This window comes from Pelmatolapia mariae, linkage group LG12 (genome assembly GCF_036321145.2).
Source record: "Pelmatolapia mariae isolate MD_Pm_ZW linkage group LG12, Pm_UMD_F_2, whole genome shotgun sequence".
NCBI classification, from domain to species: Eukaryota; Metazoa; Chordata; class Actinopteri; order Cichliformes; family Cichlidae; genus Pelmatolapia; species Pelmatolapia mariae.
This window is the reverse complement of record NC_086237.1, coordinates 36,977,327-36,994,425: the sequence shown is the minus strand read 5'-3', so window position 1 is coordinate 36,994,425 and position 17,099 is coordinate 36,977,327. Positions and strand designations below refer to the sequence as shown.

The 17,099-nt window shown below is 38.6% G+C and overlaps 2 protein-coding genes across 4 annotated transcripts in view; both read left to right on the top strand.

Annotated features, from left to right (window-relative positions):
- The window catches only part of LOC134638551 (metal transporter CNNM4), a 50,388-nt gene extending 44,978 nt beyond the window's left edge, over positions 1-5,410 (top strand). For both annotated transcript variants that reach the window (XM_063489265.1, XM_063489264.1), the window contains one exon: positions 1,228-5,410. In XM_063489265.1, the coding sequence (XP_063345335.1) occupies positions 1,228-1,485 (258 nt within the window). In that variant the 3' untranslated portion in view covers positions 1,486-5,410. The remainder of the gene's footprint in view (positions 1-1,227) is intronic.
- An 8,761-nt stretch (positions 5,411-14,171) lies between these two features.
- Positions 14,172-15,940, top strand: LOC134638668 (interleukin-1 beta-like). Of its 2 annotated transcripts, none has more exons than XM_063489457.1 (5): positions 14,172-14,250; positions 14,546-14,783; positions 14,960-15,121; positions 15,364-15,497; positions 15,645-15,940. In XM_063489457.1, the coding sequence occupies exons 2-5, from the start codon at positions 14,567-14,569 to the stop codon at positions 15,864-15,866; spliced, it is 735 nt and encodes a 244-aa protein (XP_063345527.1). In that variant the 5' UTR covers positions 14,172-14,250; positions 14,546-14,566; the 3' UTR covers positions 15,867-15,940. The 2 variants fall into 2 exon arrangements, with proteins under 2 accessions (XP_063345527.1, XP_063345528.1); XM_063489458.1 differs by having other exon boundaries at positions 14,209-14,250; positions 14,549-14,783.
- The last annotated feature ends 1,159 nt before the right edge of the window (positions 15,941-17,099 follow it).

The window sequence follows — 17,099 nt, the reverse complement described above, 5'->3', positions numbered from 1 at the left end:
CCAAGCTCCTTAGACTATGAATTGTTATCATTCTTACTGGGTGAAAAGCTTGCTGAACAGGAAAAAGGGTTGAAGAGGAAGAAATGCATCAAAATCATACATTAGAAGCAAAGACCGTAACCGCAGTGGACACTTTTAACGGTTGGTTTCGCATCACTGCAAAGAAATATATCATAAATGTTTTCTTCTCTGCAGAACAGACCAAGCTAAAGGACCTACACCAATACAGTGAATAAAATGAGCTCATGTTACCAGTTTTTCTGGAGATTTGTGACACTGCTGACTGGTGACGGTAAACGGCTACAATATGTAGACATGGGTCTATGAAGTTCTCAAAAGTGTAGGAGCTCTGGGAACTAGTGCTACAAATAGTTCTGATTTTATATCAGGTGGCATTTAAAATAAAAATAAGGCTTTGGCCTATCAACGAAGCGTTGCACTTGATTTACACTCGCCATTATTGCCATCACAAACAGATGTGCATGCAACAAGTGACATCACAGCTGCTGGAATGGTGTCTTTGGTGTCGTTTTTTCCTACTTTTACTTCTTGTGCTCCTCTCAGTTCTGGTAACCTGGAGCAACCGACACAAATGCATGATTGTGTGGGTCTTTACCAGCATTTCAATGGAGTTCAGAGATTCCCAGTTGATACAGATGGATTTGAGAGTGCAGCTTTCTTTACAGAAGACTGCAGCAAGTGTGGTGAATGATGGCAGTGCTGTGGTGATGTCCCAGTTGGGGCGCGACACAATCAATATATAGACCATAAAGCAGGTTTTAGGGAAAAAGTGTAGCAGATGGACTGACCAGAAACATACATTTCCTTGCAGCGTCAGGAAAATCCCACATTTTGTCACACGCAGCAAACAAAGGAAATGATTCACTTTAGCCTCTTTGTCAGTAAAGAAGTAGAGTTTCCTGGGTAAATCACGCAGTTACCTGCACTATCCTTACATTGATCCAGTTAGACATCACAGTGATGTTATCCTGTGCCGCATGCTGGACTGAAAGTGAACAATTTCTTGTAAAGTCAGACAGAAATTCTGTTTAAAATGCGGACACACCTTTGGTCTTTAAAATGTACATTTCTAGGACATACAGTTCTGAAAAGTTTTGTTGGCATGCAGTTTTAAAAGTACTCAGTAACTGCTAGAAATACAACTGTGCAGGTGTTTGTTAACATATTAAGAATGATAACTATTCTCATTATCCCTCATTTTTTCAGATCACACGAGCTCAGTACCAGAACGGCCTGATGGCATCTCGCCTGGACAGCACGCCGCAGTCCCCCGAGAGCAGCCACAACACTATTCGTATGGATCAGACGCCTCCCGCCACCATCGGTAACACCACCATTACGGACCTGGGAGCAGACTCCACCCCTACGGAGAATGGCCCGGACGAGACGACGCTTCTCCTCCTCAATGAGCAGAACGCGCCACACACAGGCAACCACCACAACCAGGTGGAGAACAGAATCTGACAGCCTCCACTGGTACCAGCCCTCCATACTACTACATTGGCCCACGTGCACTACTACGCCTGGTTGTATGCCGAGGAGGGGAGGATTGTGTGTGAGTGTGCGTGTTTGTGTGAGTGGGAACGCAGGCACATGCATGGTGTAGCTGATGAGGCCCAAAGAGTCAAGCCACATGCATACTGTGTAAATATGCAAAGATTAAACACACACACAGTCGTGCACACACAGAGCAAACACAGACTGATGAGTCAAAACATTTTGACTGCGCTTAAAGGATGAACAGGATATTTACGGCCATAATGTTTGGGCTCATCGGTGTACACACACATACCAAAGTCTCCACACCTCTACCGATCGATGGAAGTTTAGTGACAGAAACTAGTATCGCGTCAGTGTTTGCACATGCCTCTTGATCTGAAGGACCTGTTTGTCTGGACCAGAAAGCTCCTCCATTTCTCGTTCAGAGGTGTTACCGATTATTTAAGTGTGTGTGGTGTAGTGTGTGTGAGAAAGAGTGTGCGTTGCTTCTAAATCACTGTCCCTAATCAGAGACTCAGGGAGACTCCGCCCTCCTCCTCATTTCCGGATGTACGTAAAAGCAAGTGTGGTCGAAAGCCCCAAACCAGCCCATCGCCGCATGTGTAGCAACCTGCATCCCCCTCCTCCATACAGCTAGAGGACAAAGACAACCCGAGCATGTCTGCGGAGTTCACACAAAGTAATACATGTACCATAGAAATTTATAGTGAGATATTTATTGGGGGGATTTTGTGGTTAAATGAGGATGGGGATGGGGTGGATTTCTATCTATAGAGATATATTTTCTCTTCCTTGTTTCCTGCATAGAAACAGTTGGTAGCCCAGAGCCTTTATCCCAGAGTTGTTAAGAGATTTGCCGCTGATAGACCACCAGTCTGTATTGTGAACAAGACAATCAACATGAATATTTTGAATGTGTTAAATTAAATATGTAGGGTACGTTAACTGTGGCTGCCCTGCTCTCTTGTTTTGTTTCTAAAGACGATGGGTAGTCTGTGTCTGTGCGTGAGTTTGCGTGTACGAGACCAAAACTGGCCATCATCTGACTTGTTGGGAGCAGAAACCAAAAGTGAGAAGCTTGATCACCTCCTGACTGGAAAATACTTTAAGAAATCTGAGAGTTTATTTATTGAGTTTAATGTCTGTGTATGCGTGTATATATTCTTGTTGATTTGAAGGAGAGAAAATGCAATTTTATTTCACCGTTTTGGGAGATTTTACATGTTAAAATGTTTCTTTCCATTCAGTGGTTATGTTCGGGTTTCCTTTTTGTTTTTAATGTAGGAAAAGGGGGTCACTCTAACATAGTTTTTGTATTTGTGTCTCCAAATGCAACATCAGCCAAATTCTGTCAGGTTTTTTTGTTTGTTTGTTTGTTTTTTTGGGCATACACTCCAGTTATATTTTACTGTACACTCAGACAACGTCTTAAAGAAGAATCTGAAAATCTGTTTTCTGGTGGATTTTTCTTTTCCTGAACTCTAACAGGAGCACAGCCGTGTTTCGTGGGTGTTTCTTTATTTTGTGATACTCTGCTGCTTTTAAGACACCCGTTGTAGAATTTTATTTACACACTAACAACTACATGTAACAGAAGTTCACTTTTTGGTACTTTTTATTAGGCTATACTTAAAAGATAGGCATAGCCTTTAGGTTTGAAACATGAACCCAATGTAGAAGTGCCTTAATCCTGTATTCTTTCTAATGGCCAGCAGGGGTGACTTCTCTGGTTGCAAAGAAAATGTAATTATATAAAAGTTTATGAGGAAATGAATCTACTTTAAGACCCCAGCAAAAAGGTTCCTTTTGAGTTTGCAGTCTGAATTGCAAGTTTCACTTTTTTATTTAGTATAATTTGATGTTTGTTTAGTAAAACAAGGTCCCAATTAGTAAAATTGTGAATATCTTTTGATAAACAAGTTGGCAGTCCTTGAGCTCGCAGTTCCTCCAGTTGTCGACAGTAAAAATAAATGCACAACTTCATTGAAGATGAAGATGATGCTACACCCATCTTTTGATATAAAGTTTATGGTTGCACCGCCTTTACTTTTTCTGTCATCTTTCTGTAGCAAAGATTTTTTTACAAGCAACAAGTTTCCAGCTTTGCTCTAAAAGATGTGACCAAGTCTTCTGGGATAGGACACCAGGAGTATGATACGAAGCAAGCTAAAGGAAAGATAATCACAAGCTGGTGTTAATAAAAAAAAATTAGATTTTTCTTTTATTGTTGCGGTTTTTGAGATCGGGAGCATTAACATATCACCCAGCAGCAAAAATGATTTTGAAATTTGAATAAATTAGTATTACTACCTCTACTACTACTTGTTTTCTGGATGAGGAAATCTGAAGCCAAAAGCATTTCCATTATTGCGGAATTTCCTGTCTTGTGAGTGAGATGTCAATGAAAGTGAATTTCAGCTGTGGTGGGAAAGGCCAGAGAGGTCAGTAAATTTCCAAAACTTCAGCAAGTGCAACACATGATTAGAATTTTAGTGTTTTTAGAAAATAAACATTTTTGACGTAGTTACATGTAGTTGATTTAATGTTATGTTTCACAAATTATTATTATTTTATTTTTTTCACCAAATACAAAAGTGATCATCAAACATTTAAATGTTAGATGATGCATTTTATGTCTCAGTTGGCAAACCTGCAACTTTTTGCACCAAACTAGGTGCTTTGTGAGTGTGACTTGTATATTTGAATCATTTATTTGGCAGGTTTAATTCCATGTTACTGCCTACCAAAGACTAAAATACAGCACTGATGCTGCTTATAAAGATGCTGTGGCTGTTGGCTGGCATTTTCTGTGCAAATATTGTAGCTGAACAGTTTTGGGGAAATGCATTTCAAGCAGGCTGTGAATGTATTTGTAAGGAAAAAAGTGCTGCTTGAATGAGATTTTTCATCTTTTTTTTCACACTTAAAATGCCACTAGATAACGCTAATGGGAAAGATTGTCATTAAATGGCAACCGAAGTCATCTATTTAATTATTCACCAATCAACTATCCAGTTTAGTTGACACCAATTTAAATCAAATATTGAAAGTAAACCAGCAGCCCCTCCAAACCTTTAATGACAAACCCCAGTGAGTAAACACTAGTTCTACTTTTGAATTTGCATTAGCTTCATGTGCTCATGTTTTACTCCGTTTCCAAGAAATGTTTCTATTTCTTGTCTTTTAAGCAAGAAGTAAGAATTTTGCAAGTGACAAAGATTCAAAGAGTCCACGGTTTTTGTGGTTTAAAAACAGAAGCAGCACACAACACACAGTTCTGTCACAATGCTGCCGGTATCCCGAATTTCATAATCATATTATCACAGACTTCATCGAGTGACTGCAATAATTTCACTCCCCTGTCTGCAGAGAAGCTAAAGGACTTTCTCACTGCTGTGTTGCCTTCACTACTTTTTAATGACTGTACTTTTTTGTGTGTATTCATTCCTGTTTTCTTTTTCTTTCTTCCTTGTTTTTTACTTAAACACCACAGAGACACGCAAACACACACTCCTGTTTCAAAGGACTGTATTTTTTTCCGTGTTCGTGTTGGAGTGGCCCCCAATCCCACACCCCCTGCTTTAAATTGTTCTGGGTTTGGGTTTATTATGGTGCACGTGAATGTGTTTGTCAGTGCCTATATAATGTTGTTTTTTGGGTTTTTTTGTACCTCAGAACACTGTTAGTGATTGTGGTAATAACTTTTTTTTGTCTCGAGTTAAATTTGGGAACAGAGCGAATGGAGCGGCTGGCATTTGGGAAAAAATACTGATTGTCCTTCATTCTCTCTGGCATGCTTTAACTTAAAAATATAAATAGACAAGGTGTAAATACTGTTTTATAATTTCTGTCTTAATGAGTTTTGAAAATGAAGAAAGTTATTAATAAACCTGAGATATATTTCTCTACAGAGCTTTGTGATTGTCTTCTTTTTTTCTTTTGGGGTGGGGGGGGGGGGGGCTGATCTGACATTTATTTCCCAAGAATGGACACATAAAATACTACGCTTATTAGTCCTCTATACTGTTTACAGCTATAAATATATTTAATAGAAATATAATTTTTCACCACTGACTCACAGATTTTACTTCTTGTTTTTGATAAAGACAAAACATTGCCTCAGCAATGAAAAACACGTGTTCCTCTAGCTATGACTCAGCAATTATTAGCCATGAACCATGAAACAATTGGAAGAAAATTCCATTTTTGGAGGAAAATGGAGAGTTTGGTGTCCCTTTTGATCTTATACAAAAAAAAAATTAAATATGAAATTGCATAAAGAAGTTCACATTTGTATCGTATTTACTACATCAGGCATTTATTGTTTAAAATGAATTGTGCATTTTTTTTAATTAAATTTTTTCAGGAGGAAGAAATCAAACGGATGATGTAGAAGTCTTAAAAGCCTGCATTTCAAATATGATACACTTGGTTTTGAATGGTTGAATTTAAATGGTTAGGATATGGTGCATAATTTTTACAATAATTTCAGCTATAGTTTTCAGAAGCACACAAGTCTGGATTTATCACATCTGCATCTGATGAGTAGAAACCGGAAGAGTAGAGTAAAACCAAAGAGCCATGGCCCTTTGTGGTATTGGTCACCATGTTTTTTTTCTTCTGACTTGGAAAGAAATTAAATTATCATTAACACTCAAAAAAATCATTCTTTTCCATCAAAAACAGAGTTAGACTTTGGTTTGAGTAAAATGCAACTAAAAAATGTAAAAACAACAATTTACTTTAATAATTAATCATTTTACATGAGTGAAACTCCACTTTATGCCAATGTTAAGACATTTAACTACAAGATCCTTGATTGTGTCTCGGACTCTCGAACTCTTAGCCTTTTGTGTGACACCCCTGCTCTAAGCTAAACTCTCAAACTATAACTAATGTAGTCTTAAAATATGAAACAACACAGGGGTTGCAGCTTCAAATTACAGAAAATACTCTGCTTAATAGCAATTTCAATACAGTTCAGACAAAATGAGGTAAAAATAGACAAAATTGCGCCCATGGTGGTCAATCTGTAGACAAACAAAATGAGACAGAAAGACACACACCAGGCTGTCAGGGGGTTATTAATTTATACAGAGTGGCCTACTGTTCCCTCTCACTCCCAACTTCATTCAGGTGTTCGGCTGGAAAAAACTGGTTCTCCCCAGTTTGCTGTTTATTGCTTGTAGCCGCGTCACTCTCAACGGCAACACTTCAGCATCTCACCACATGCCAAAACGTTCCCCTTTGAAGAATGCTGTTCGCTTTGGATGTACCTATACACACCTGATTCACTCAGGCTATGGTGCGTGGACACACACACACACACGCATTCTCGTTTTGCTATCTTAGTGAGGAAATCTAATTGACCATAACCCAATTGGGACCCTGACACTAAAACCAGATTTTGAGTTTCAAAAATGCCTTCAAACTCGACAGGCACTTTTGTCCTCGTAAGTGACTGTTGGTCCCCAAAAGTATAGTAATGTTCCAATTTTTGGTCCCCACAAAGATGTCTAAACAGGTACACACACACACAGATCACCTTTTTTGTGCAGCTCCTTGAACATAAAATCTCAGTCATTTGTTCTCCAAAAACACTATTTGTTGTTCCACTTCTAAATGCATGAATATATAGAAACTAAAATAAAGTGTCCTATATTGCTAATCTCATATAATACTCCAAAATTTAATAGTATTTATTTTATAATGATTTTTCTTCAAGATGATCAGTGATATTTACCGGTCAGAGGTTTTAATGTTGTGACTAACCGGTATTGATGAAAGCATACATTTTCCCCCTTCTTTTTTTTTTTTTTACGACCAATAGAATTACACTGAAACCATACTGAATTGGTGTCTGATGTCTTTTAAACATAACCTTGTTAGGTCAAATCATCCACTCGGGTTTTGTTCCGGTATTCTTAAGTTTCCTAGAAGACTAAGTACTTTGTGGTGAGCCTGTTGAGGCTTGAAATTTTCCTCTTCCGTGTAGTTCAACAGTCATCTGTAGTTTTAATGATTATCTGATGTTTCCTGTTGCACCGGTAGTGGGAGAAAATTTTCCCTTTGGGGTAAGGCTTTGGAAAGGCAGTGATGAAGAAAGAAGGTTTCAGCTGATGAATGAATCAACATACTTTTAATCCCTGTGTGAAAACTTAAAGTCAAGAAATTGAGGTTAAATTTGTTGGAGCATTAAAAAGAGCCCAAGATCGTCTTACAACTAAAGTCTGATGTTGTCAATTCTAATGAAGATGCAGTCACTTTGGAAACATGAGAGAAAAGCTTCTTTTGTTTTAAACTTGATTCATTTGCATAAACACTGATAGGACTTTTTTTTTTTTTAATTTTATAATGTCATTTTTGCAACATTACTTGGTATTGCTGCAATGGAAATACATTAATAAAGTAGTTGGAGCTGTGTCACCTCAAACACTGTTTAAGTAGATTACGTACAGTGGCTGTAGACTAGATTTTACTGCTTATATCTTTTTCTTTCCTCCTTCCTTGTTGGTGTGAAATGATTCTCAGAAGTTGTCTAATACAAGAGAGTATCAGCTGAATCTGATACTGAAGCATGGATTACACACTTGTCTGTACTGTCCATTGTTTGTTATTGCTAGAGCATAGTGTATTAGGTAGGAATGATGTGAATCAGTTCTGAAGGAAGTAGAAGGCGGATTGAATTTCAAACCAGAAAAATTCCAAAGCTACTGGGTGAGTCAACACCAGGGATTTTAATTGTGAAAATAGCCTAAGGGAATAATGTGATCTTGTATAATAGAAACAGTATCAGGTCTGATACATCACCTAGACCTGCTATTAGAAGGTGGAGAAAGGAGAGGATTAATGATAGCTATGGGGCAAACCTCATCGTATTGTTGTTAGCCATAGTGTGCCAACACAGATTTCAGGATGATTGCAGTTTCACTGTGACACAATCAAACCCTGTGTTGCAGTCAAACCCTCAACTGGCTATATCTGGTGTGCTCAGGAAGAGTCTGTGACCAAAAAAGGAGTTTGTGTTGGAAAATGTAGCAACATGTGTAAACATGCCTATTGCCCTATGTAGTTTGAATTATCACTGATAATAAATTACCAGCAGTCTAAATACTTTATATGTTGTCTAGGAGTTAATTTAACAATACCCTACATCAGGGGTGTCAAACATAAGGCCCAGGGGCCAGAATCAGCAGAGCAAACATTCCAGTCCGACCCATTGGAAGGCTGTGGAAAATGTAAAGGATTGCATAGATTTTGAACTTTTTGCTATATTTTAATACATTTTACAGCTTAGAGTGGCTGGAGGGCCACTCTAGTGTTCAAGTAGAAAAAAATTAAAAAAAAAAAACCCAAAAATATTTTTGAAAATGTTGTATTTTTTAAACTACTCTGCCACAGAGGCTTATAGTGTTTGCCGACACAGCAATGCTGTTGAACTACCTCTTTTTTTTTGGACATAGAACATTAACAACGAATAACATGCAGTCTTTCGGAAATTGCCCTTGGGTGAATGGCTTTCCTGCTTTGGCGATTGATTCACTAACTGCATAACTTCCTTCAACAGCAGCATCAGTGTCCTTAATGGCTTTGTGGAAAAGTTCTTGTTTCTTCCTTTTGGTAGCTGCTCAGCTAGTTTTTTCCTGTCATTGATTATATTCCTTCAGTATGGCAAGTTACACATAAGGCAGCTCGCACTTCCACCAAACTGCAATGTCCATCTTTCTTGAAATTTCCGGTGTTGGTCTGTCTGACATGTCTGATTTTGCTGCAGCCTACCTTGATGACATAATCATTTTCAGGTCTACCTGGGAAGAACACCTGCAACACCTGGAGAAGGTATTGGAGCGTCTTCAGTCTGCAGGGTTGACTGTTAATCCAGCTAAGTGTAACATTGCCAAGGCTGAAACTGAGTACCTTGGGTTTGTGATTGAAAATGGAGTGATAAAACCTCAAGTCAATAAAGTCACCGCCATAGAATCCTGTCCCTTGCAAGAGACCAGAAAACAGCTGAGATCATTTTTGGGTATGGCAGGATTCTGTCACTGGTTTATCCATCATTACTCTGCCAGGGCAGCTCTTCTGACAGATCTGACTGGTTCCTGAAGTCCCAATAAGATCCACTGGACGGAGGAGGCTAAGATGGCTTTTCAGGACCTACGACAATCTCTGAATAAGAGCCCAGTCTTGCACAGCCCTGATTTTGAGAGACATTTCACTCTTCAGACAGAAGCCTCCGAGAGAAGTTTGCGAGCTGTTCTGTTACAGGGACTTCTTGGGGAACGTCATCCAGTGGCCTTCATCAGCCGCAAGCTGTTTCTGAGGGAAGTACGATACTCAACCATCGAGATGGAGGCACTGGCCATTAAATGGGCCCTGGATCCCTTTAGGTATTATCTTCTGGGACAGAAGTTCGTATTGGAAACAAACCACAAGGCTCTTCAATGGATAGAGGAGATGAAGGACACAAACGGAAGGATCACGCGATGGTACCTTGCGATCCAGCCACTCCGATTCACCATCAACCACATCCCCAACAAGCATAAATGCACTGCAAACTGTTTCTCTCGCTGTCCCAGTGAGACATCCAAAGAGGGGGAGTGCATGATGGCTGCAGTGACAGCCACACAGTGGTAATATCCACTAAGTATTAGTGTAGAGGCTTATTTAAAACACTACATTCACATTTTTCTTTCTTTAAATATAGGGTTTAATTTACAGGATAATAAATAACTGGTTTTGGTTTAGAATTAATTCACATACTCGCATAACACTGTATTCTAAAATACGTGCGCACATTTTAGTTTATACTGTTATCAGAAATAACAAATATATTTAAAATAATCACTCCAGCTGTTAACACGTTTTTTAAAAGAAAAGAAATAAAAAAAATTAGAAAAGAATGAAGGCAGAAAGAGGCAAGAAAGCTGATTCAGCTGTCTTTTTGATTTTTCTTTTTCTTTATTTAGCAGCCAAATGAAAGGCCAAACAACGTAACTAAGACATCTGGACTGCATCATCCCATTTCCTGCAAATGTTTATGAAGAAAATGTTTGTTTCTGTCTTGATGCGTGGTTTTCAGAGGAGAGAACTGAAATGTTAGGGCGCAGAAGGAAACAGACAGAACAAAAAAACGGTCATTAAGTCCAACCAAAACAAACCCACCTGGTAGAAGTTTGAGGCGCAGTACAGCGAGCTAAACGGACTCTATGAAAAAGACCAAAGAGAAGACAGGACTATACCATATAAACACACTCAGTAGGGAGTCAGTAGGGATGAGATGCAAGACACAGCTTCTAGAGTGGAGAAACAGCCAAACTACACATGATAAACAGTATAAAGAAGACTCACACTAAACATAGCAGAGATAAAAAGGACACTGGGACACGTTGAGTAATAAAAGGATCAAAAACACATATTAAACACAGATAAAACTACAGTTTTATGTGTAATTTAAACTGTTTTCAGCAAATCCATGCATGTCCTCTAGTGATGGGATTTTCAGCTCTTTTTAGAGAACCGGCTCTTTCGGCTCTCCTCCCTAAAAGGAGCCGCCTCTTTCGGCTCCGAACCGGCTTTTTAGGTTGTTTTGTTGCTTTAATTAATTTATTATTAACAACAATATAAAATTATGCACAAAAGGAATTACTAATGTAAAAAAAAGTGGTTTTATTTATATATGTTTATATATAAATATATGCGGTGGCCCCTAGACACAAAGCACGTACAAACTCCAAAAAGCACATACAAACTCCAAAACACATTTCTAGCGTTAACTGAACTTCCAAAACAGAGCTACCTAGATCACTTAAATTACACAGTTGAAAGCATATGTGTATTGTTTGTGTATTTATAGACAAGCACTCATATATATTCAAATAATTCAAAAAAATGTTCATTTACCTGTTACTACCACACACCAAATCCGGTCGTTGGTACTTGCTGGCTTGTGTAGCCACTAGGTAACAAAAGCTCAACACTGCGCCTAGCATCCTGGAGCACTTCTTTTGTCTTTTGTACGTGTTTTGGCGTTTTTACGTGCTTCGGGGTTTGTACGTGTTTTGGAGTTTGTACGTGTTTTGGAGTTTTTACGTGCTTTGAAGTTTGTACGTGCTTTGTCTCTAGGGGCCACCGTAAACATACTTTTATTTATTCACTCCACATAAAATGTAATAAATAAATCATATAATACAAAAACCAACTATTCACATTTCAACTTTTAACTATTTAAATTTTCAGCTTTTTCCTTTTAAACAAATTTAAAGTGAAACAACACAAAACACTGCAAACCACAACACAATTAAATATAAATTAAAATATGAAAACAAAAAGAAGATGCACATTCTCTGTCATATGGGCCTGCATGAATAAACTTTCTGAATCCTTTATCATCCGCAACTGAAAATAGTTGTGGATGATTACTATACCTTTCTAATGTGACGTTGTTGTCCCTGGCTCTCTTTCTCTCTCTCTCCCTCCCGCTCTGTTCCTGTGCTACTGCGAGTGTAACTACCGCCCCTCCCCCCTCTGCCCAGCGCAAAACACAGGCTCGCGTGCGGAGTGAAGCGGAAAAAAAGTGCGAGAGAGAGGGTGAGAGAAAGAAAAAAAAAAACACGGCTGGCGATAAGGAGCCGGCTCGCGATAAGGAGCCGGCTCGTGTCGTTCACGTCAAAGATCCGGCTCTAAGAGCCATTTCGTTCGCGAACGACCCATCACTAATGTCCTCACACCCCACCCCTTCATTTCACCTTCCTATCCCAGCTCACACTGGGTGAGACGCAGGGATAACACCCTGACACAGATAATCATTGACATTTACATCCAGTTTGACCTAACATGGATGTCTTTGCTTTGAACTGTGAGAGGAAACTCCACAGTGAAAGCCCCAGCTGTGCAAAAGGTTTAAAATCAGGATCCTCGAGATATAAACCAGCAATGCTGTCAGCTTCACTGCCTTTCACTTCCTATGTCAAAAAACATTCTAATGAAATCTAATATATTTTTGTGGAAGATACATGTCTGGTTATCAAGGATCATATCCTCAAACTCTGTTTCCCAAAGTTTGTTGTCTCTCTGTGTGTTTCCCTTTGATTTCATCACAAAGGAAATGAAAAAGTAAAGTGAAACTGCCAACCATGCATAATGCTCGTTTGCTATAATTGCTTCCTTTAATTGTATTTATTTATTGCTTAATTTAGTCTCTTCTTCTTGGCTAATGGTACTGACACACAGTGACAGTCAGGATTTGTTTTTGGTTTTCTTGCTTTTTTTCCACCGTGATTTTCCAACAGTGTTTTTGTATGTCTCTGTATGATTGTTTATTTTTATTTTTTTGGTTATGTTCCAGATCACACACGCCGATTCATTTTGTTAGTAAGAAGAACCAGTGAAAATTTCAGGCTTTTACCTTTAATAGTTTTCGAGTGATTCACGTTGCCCCAGACTTTAATGGTCCGGAAAATGGCCTGAAAGCAGGTCAGCTGACCATTTAAAAATCTATATCTTGAAAAATATTTGCTATATGAAGCTAGAATTTCACAGCACTCATTATATGCTTCCAAGCTTTGGACCATAAAATCTTTATTATCTGTCAAACGATACCATTGCCTGTTATAGCTGCAAAACTAGTCACACAATGAAAACTTTTATTTGGAGCTTATCGGCAGATCGTAGCATTTTTAAAGTTTATATGAAGCAACAGGATGTAAATATCATAAACAGTATATTTAAGTGGAGCCCTTCCTCTGCCAGGCACTCATAAATTACTCAAAGCTTTCAACTGTGACAACTTTACCTGACACACCCGGTCAATAAAAAGGCTGTCTAAGAGCCTGTGGCAGCAGGGTGTGGTTTTGGCTCACCTGCAGAGGAAGCACCGGGAAAGTAAACTAAACCACGTTAAACTGTATCTGAGAATTCTTGGTATCAGCTTTGTAACATACCTAACACAAATAGCACCAGTTGCACTACACTTCCTTTTTTTTCCGGTTTTTCCTCAAAAAATAACCGCAAAACCCCACAGAGCGCTGAAATAAGTGAGAAAAAACAACAACTGGCAAACAAGTAAATGTTGGGTTTCATGTGACGAGCCATGTGCTTCATCAGCTTACTGTACTTTCTGTTATTTCCGCTGTGACTCCACATTACTTACACTTTTAAGACGCTGATATTACTCAACCCTTTGTTACTGTTTTAATACAGGGCCAACAAAGAGTTCACAGATGCCAATCCTACACCTTTATTTAAATCTTCAGTATACTTAAATCACCTCCTTAAAAATTCTGTTTTTAAAATCATAAATCTGGAGTCAAATGTAGTAACTAAAAAAAATAAACGTACAGTTCCCAGTATGTTGTTGCTTGTTGATTCTGCTTTGATTTGTGGGAGAGAGCGGTATAGCTTCCTCTTTTCCATATTGCATGTGAGGGTTTTCAGGCTGTTCATTGTAACTCTACTTCAAAAAAGGAAAAACATTGTTTTCCCCTTAAAAATATAAATCACATAATTCAGTGATAGTGATAGTTTATTTATTGCTAGATACTAAGGGTCAGTGTAATTCCAATATTTCATCACTGAAAGCGCCGGAGCTCCACTCCTTGTTTGGCTCTAGAAATTCCCCAATAGGAGGAGAGGAGAGAGCGTATAAAACTCCTGCCAGTCAGGACAGTCAGACAGAACAACTGCTAACAAAGCTCACTGACACTGCTTCTGAACTGCAAGTTTCAACAGGTAAGCTGACTCAGTTTGTTGACAGTGTTAATGTGGAGCAGATTATAAGGAGGATCCTTTGTAGAGTGTAGTTGTTTATAGCTTAGGGTTCATTCATAGATGAAATTTACAAATCAGTGTGACAAATGTCTATATTTCTTTAATGCACTATATAAAAATGTCATGGTTTTTTGGTTCAATAAGAAACAAAAATAAATAAAATAACTGATAAAAAGGTAGAAGACATATTTAGACAATGTGTGAGTGCATGAATGAATGAATGTGAGTATAATAGAAACTGTTTTTTGGGCTTTAGCAGATCTTAACTCAGTAAAAGATGGACTTCAAAATGAGCTACATGGCTGAGGAATGGAGCCTCAAGATGCCCAATGGACTGGACTTGGAGGTTTCACATCATCCAGTGACAATGAAGAGTGTGGTCAACCTCACCATTGCCGTGAACCGGTTAATGACCAGCACTTCAGAGCCAGTACTGAGCACAGACTTCCAGGATGAAAATCTGCTTTCCATCAGGCTGGAGAGGACTGTGGAAGGTAATCACACAGACAAGACTTCATTTAAATACTGGAAAAACACATACTGAACACATATATACTATTGTCTATGTCTTTTCGCTGATCACTGATAAACAGAAATCTAACTAACGCCTTTGGTTTAAAACAGCATAACAGCACGGTATTCAACCATGCACGTCTGTTTTTTTTCCTAGAGGACAGTATAATAGAGAGGACAGGTCCACCACCTCAGTTCACCAGCAGGGGTGAGACTGAGTGCACTGTGACTGACAGCCAAAAGAGGAGCTTAGTTCTGGTCCAAAGCAGCATGGAGCTCCATGCAGTGATGCTGCAGGGAGGCAGTGATGACCGCAAAGGTAACTACATGTGACACTTAGACATTTAAATAGTTGAAAATCATTCTCGGTGCAGAATCAGTGTTTTACATCATCTGTGTTGTTAGAAACATGAAGTAGAAAAGAACTAAAATGCTATAAAGTAGAAAGGATAGGTAGCTTGAATTTATTAAATTGATTCAATTGTGCCTCTAACATTTTCCTGCTTACGTACACGGCCATGATTTATTAAAATGACCCTGTATCCATCACTCTCTCCACAGTGCACCTGAACATGTCGACCTACGCGCACCCTGAACCCATCGCTGAGACCAGGCCTGTCGCTCTGGGCATCAAAGGCACAAACCTCTATCTGTCTTGTCACGAGGATGACGACAAGCCAACCCTCCACTTGGAGGTAAACTTCTTTCAGGAATCTCACATGAAAAGCACACCATTTGTTATAATCTATAAGACACTGTACACATATAGATGAATTAATATGAGATATCAGGCTTAATTTTGTTGACTGAAACTCTCTGACATGGATGTTTGCTCTTCTCAGGAGGTGACGGATAAAAACAGTCTGTCAAGGATAAGCGCTGAAAGCGACATGGTGCGATTTCTCTTCTATAAACGCGACACTGGGCTCAGCATCAGCACTCTCATGTCTGTCCGCTACCCCAACTGGTACATCAGCACAGCGCAGGACGACGACCAGGTGGTGGAAGTGTGTCAGGAGACCGCCCCACGCTACAGAAGCTTCAACATCCAGCGCCAGAGTTAAAACCCATTAAAGATTCCCAAGATGAATTTAGGAGCTCTATTTGTGCTCCAGTTTGACCTTCTTACTGTATGTGCTAAGTACATAAAGTGGAATTAATGATGTAAAGTTACATCACAAGGTAATATCACTGTGCTCTCTGAGCGTCTGGTGTGTAGTTAATAATCAGTAATCTGACACATTGTCAAAGCTTTTATGTATTTATGTATTTATTTTTATTTCCATTTTTATATTTTATGGCTTATTTTTCTTTAGATTTGATTGAAAGGTATTTGATATGTGAGACTGAAACTTCACACCAGTCTTTTTATGTGTTTAAACTGTGTACTATAAAATTTTCATGCAATGAGAAGGCTGTAGATTTAAGATGGAATGACCGTACTGTAATACTCTTGTCTAAAGTAGACACATTGTTTTAAATCTTTTGTTCACCTTGTGTAAAAAAAAGCTGTAATAATTTGTTTCTTACAAAGATCTACAATAAAAAAAATCAATATTTTGACAACTTCTGCTACGACATGATAACTGTTAAATAAGAGGAACTTCTCCTTGTACTATACCTGCCTTTATAAATGTCTAGTACTCCATAGTGTTCACATAATTAACCCAAAACTGATATATTGTCATAAGCCTATACAAATCCTAATTTTTAATTTTAATTAAAAAAAATAATTAATTAAGGAGTGCGTCACTAGAGGTATCTGGATATAGATCTTAAATTCTGTGTTGGAATCTTAACAGTTTGTTTACGACCACAAATCTCATGCTCCTGTTGCTACTAGAACCTCTTTGGGTTTCTCTTCCTAACATAAATAATTGCTGTCCTTTGCTGCCACTTTTGTTAATTCTTCTTGTATTCCGGTTCTTTTCCTTTCATCTTGTCTCTCTGTTTTGTTTTCTGTCTGTATCTTAAGTTCGTATGTCTTAGTCCTGGTCTCAGTCTTCAATATTTCCCGTCTTATGATCTCTTGTCTCATGCGCTTTGGGTTTAGTTCTGCTTCCTTTGTCGCTTTATCTGTTTATCTGGTTAGTTTCAGTTATACTTCCACCTGTTGCCTGTTCCCTTGTTATCCTGTGTGTACATATATTGTCTGAGTCTCCTCTCATCCTTTTGTCACGCTCTCCCTCAGAGCTGGATTCCTCTTGGTTTCGTGTTTCCCTAGAAAATGTATCATTCTGGTTTCCTTCTTTTTGATCTGCATTATTTTTTACCTTGTTTGAGCTCAGCATACTTTT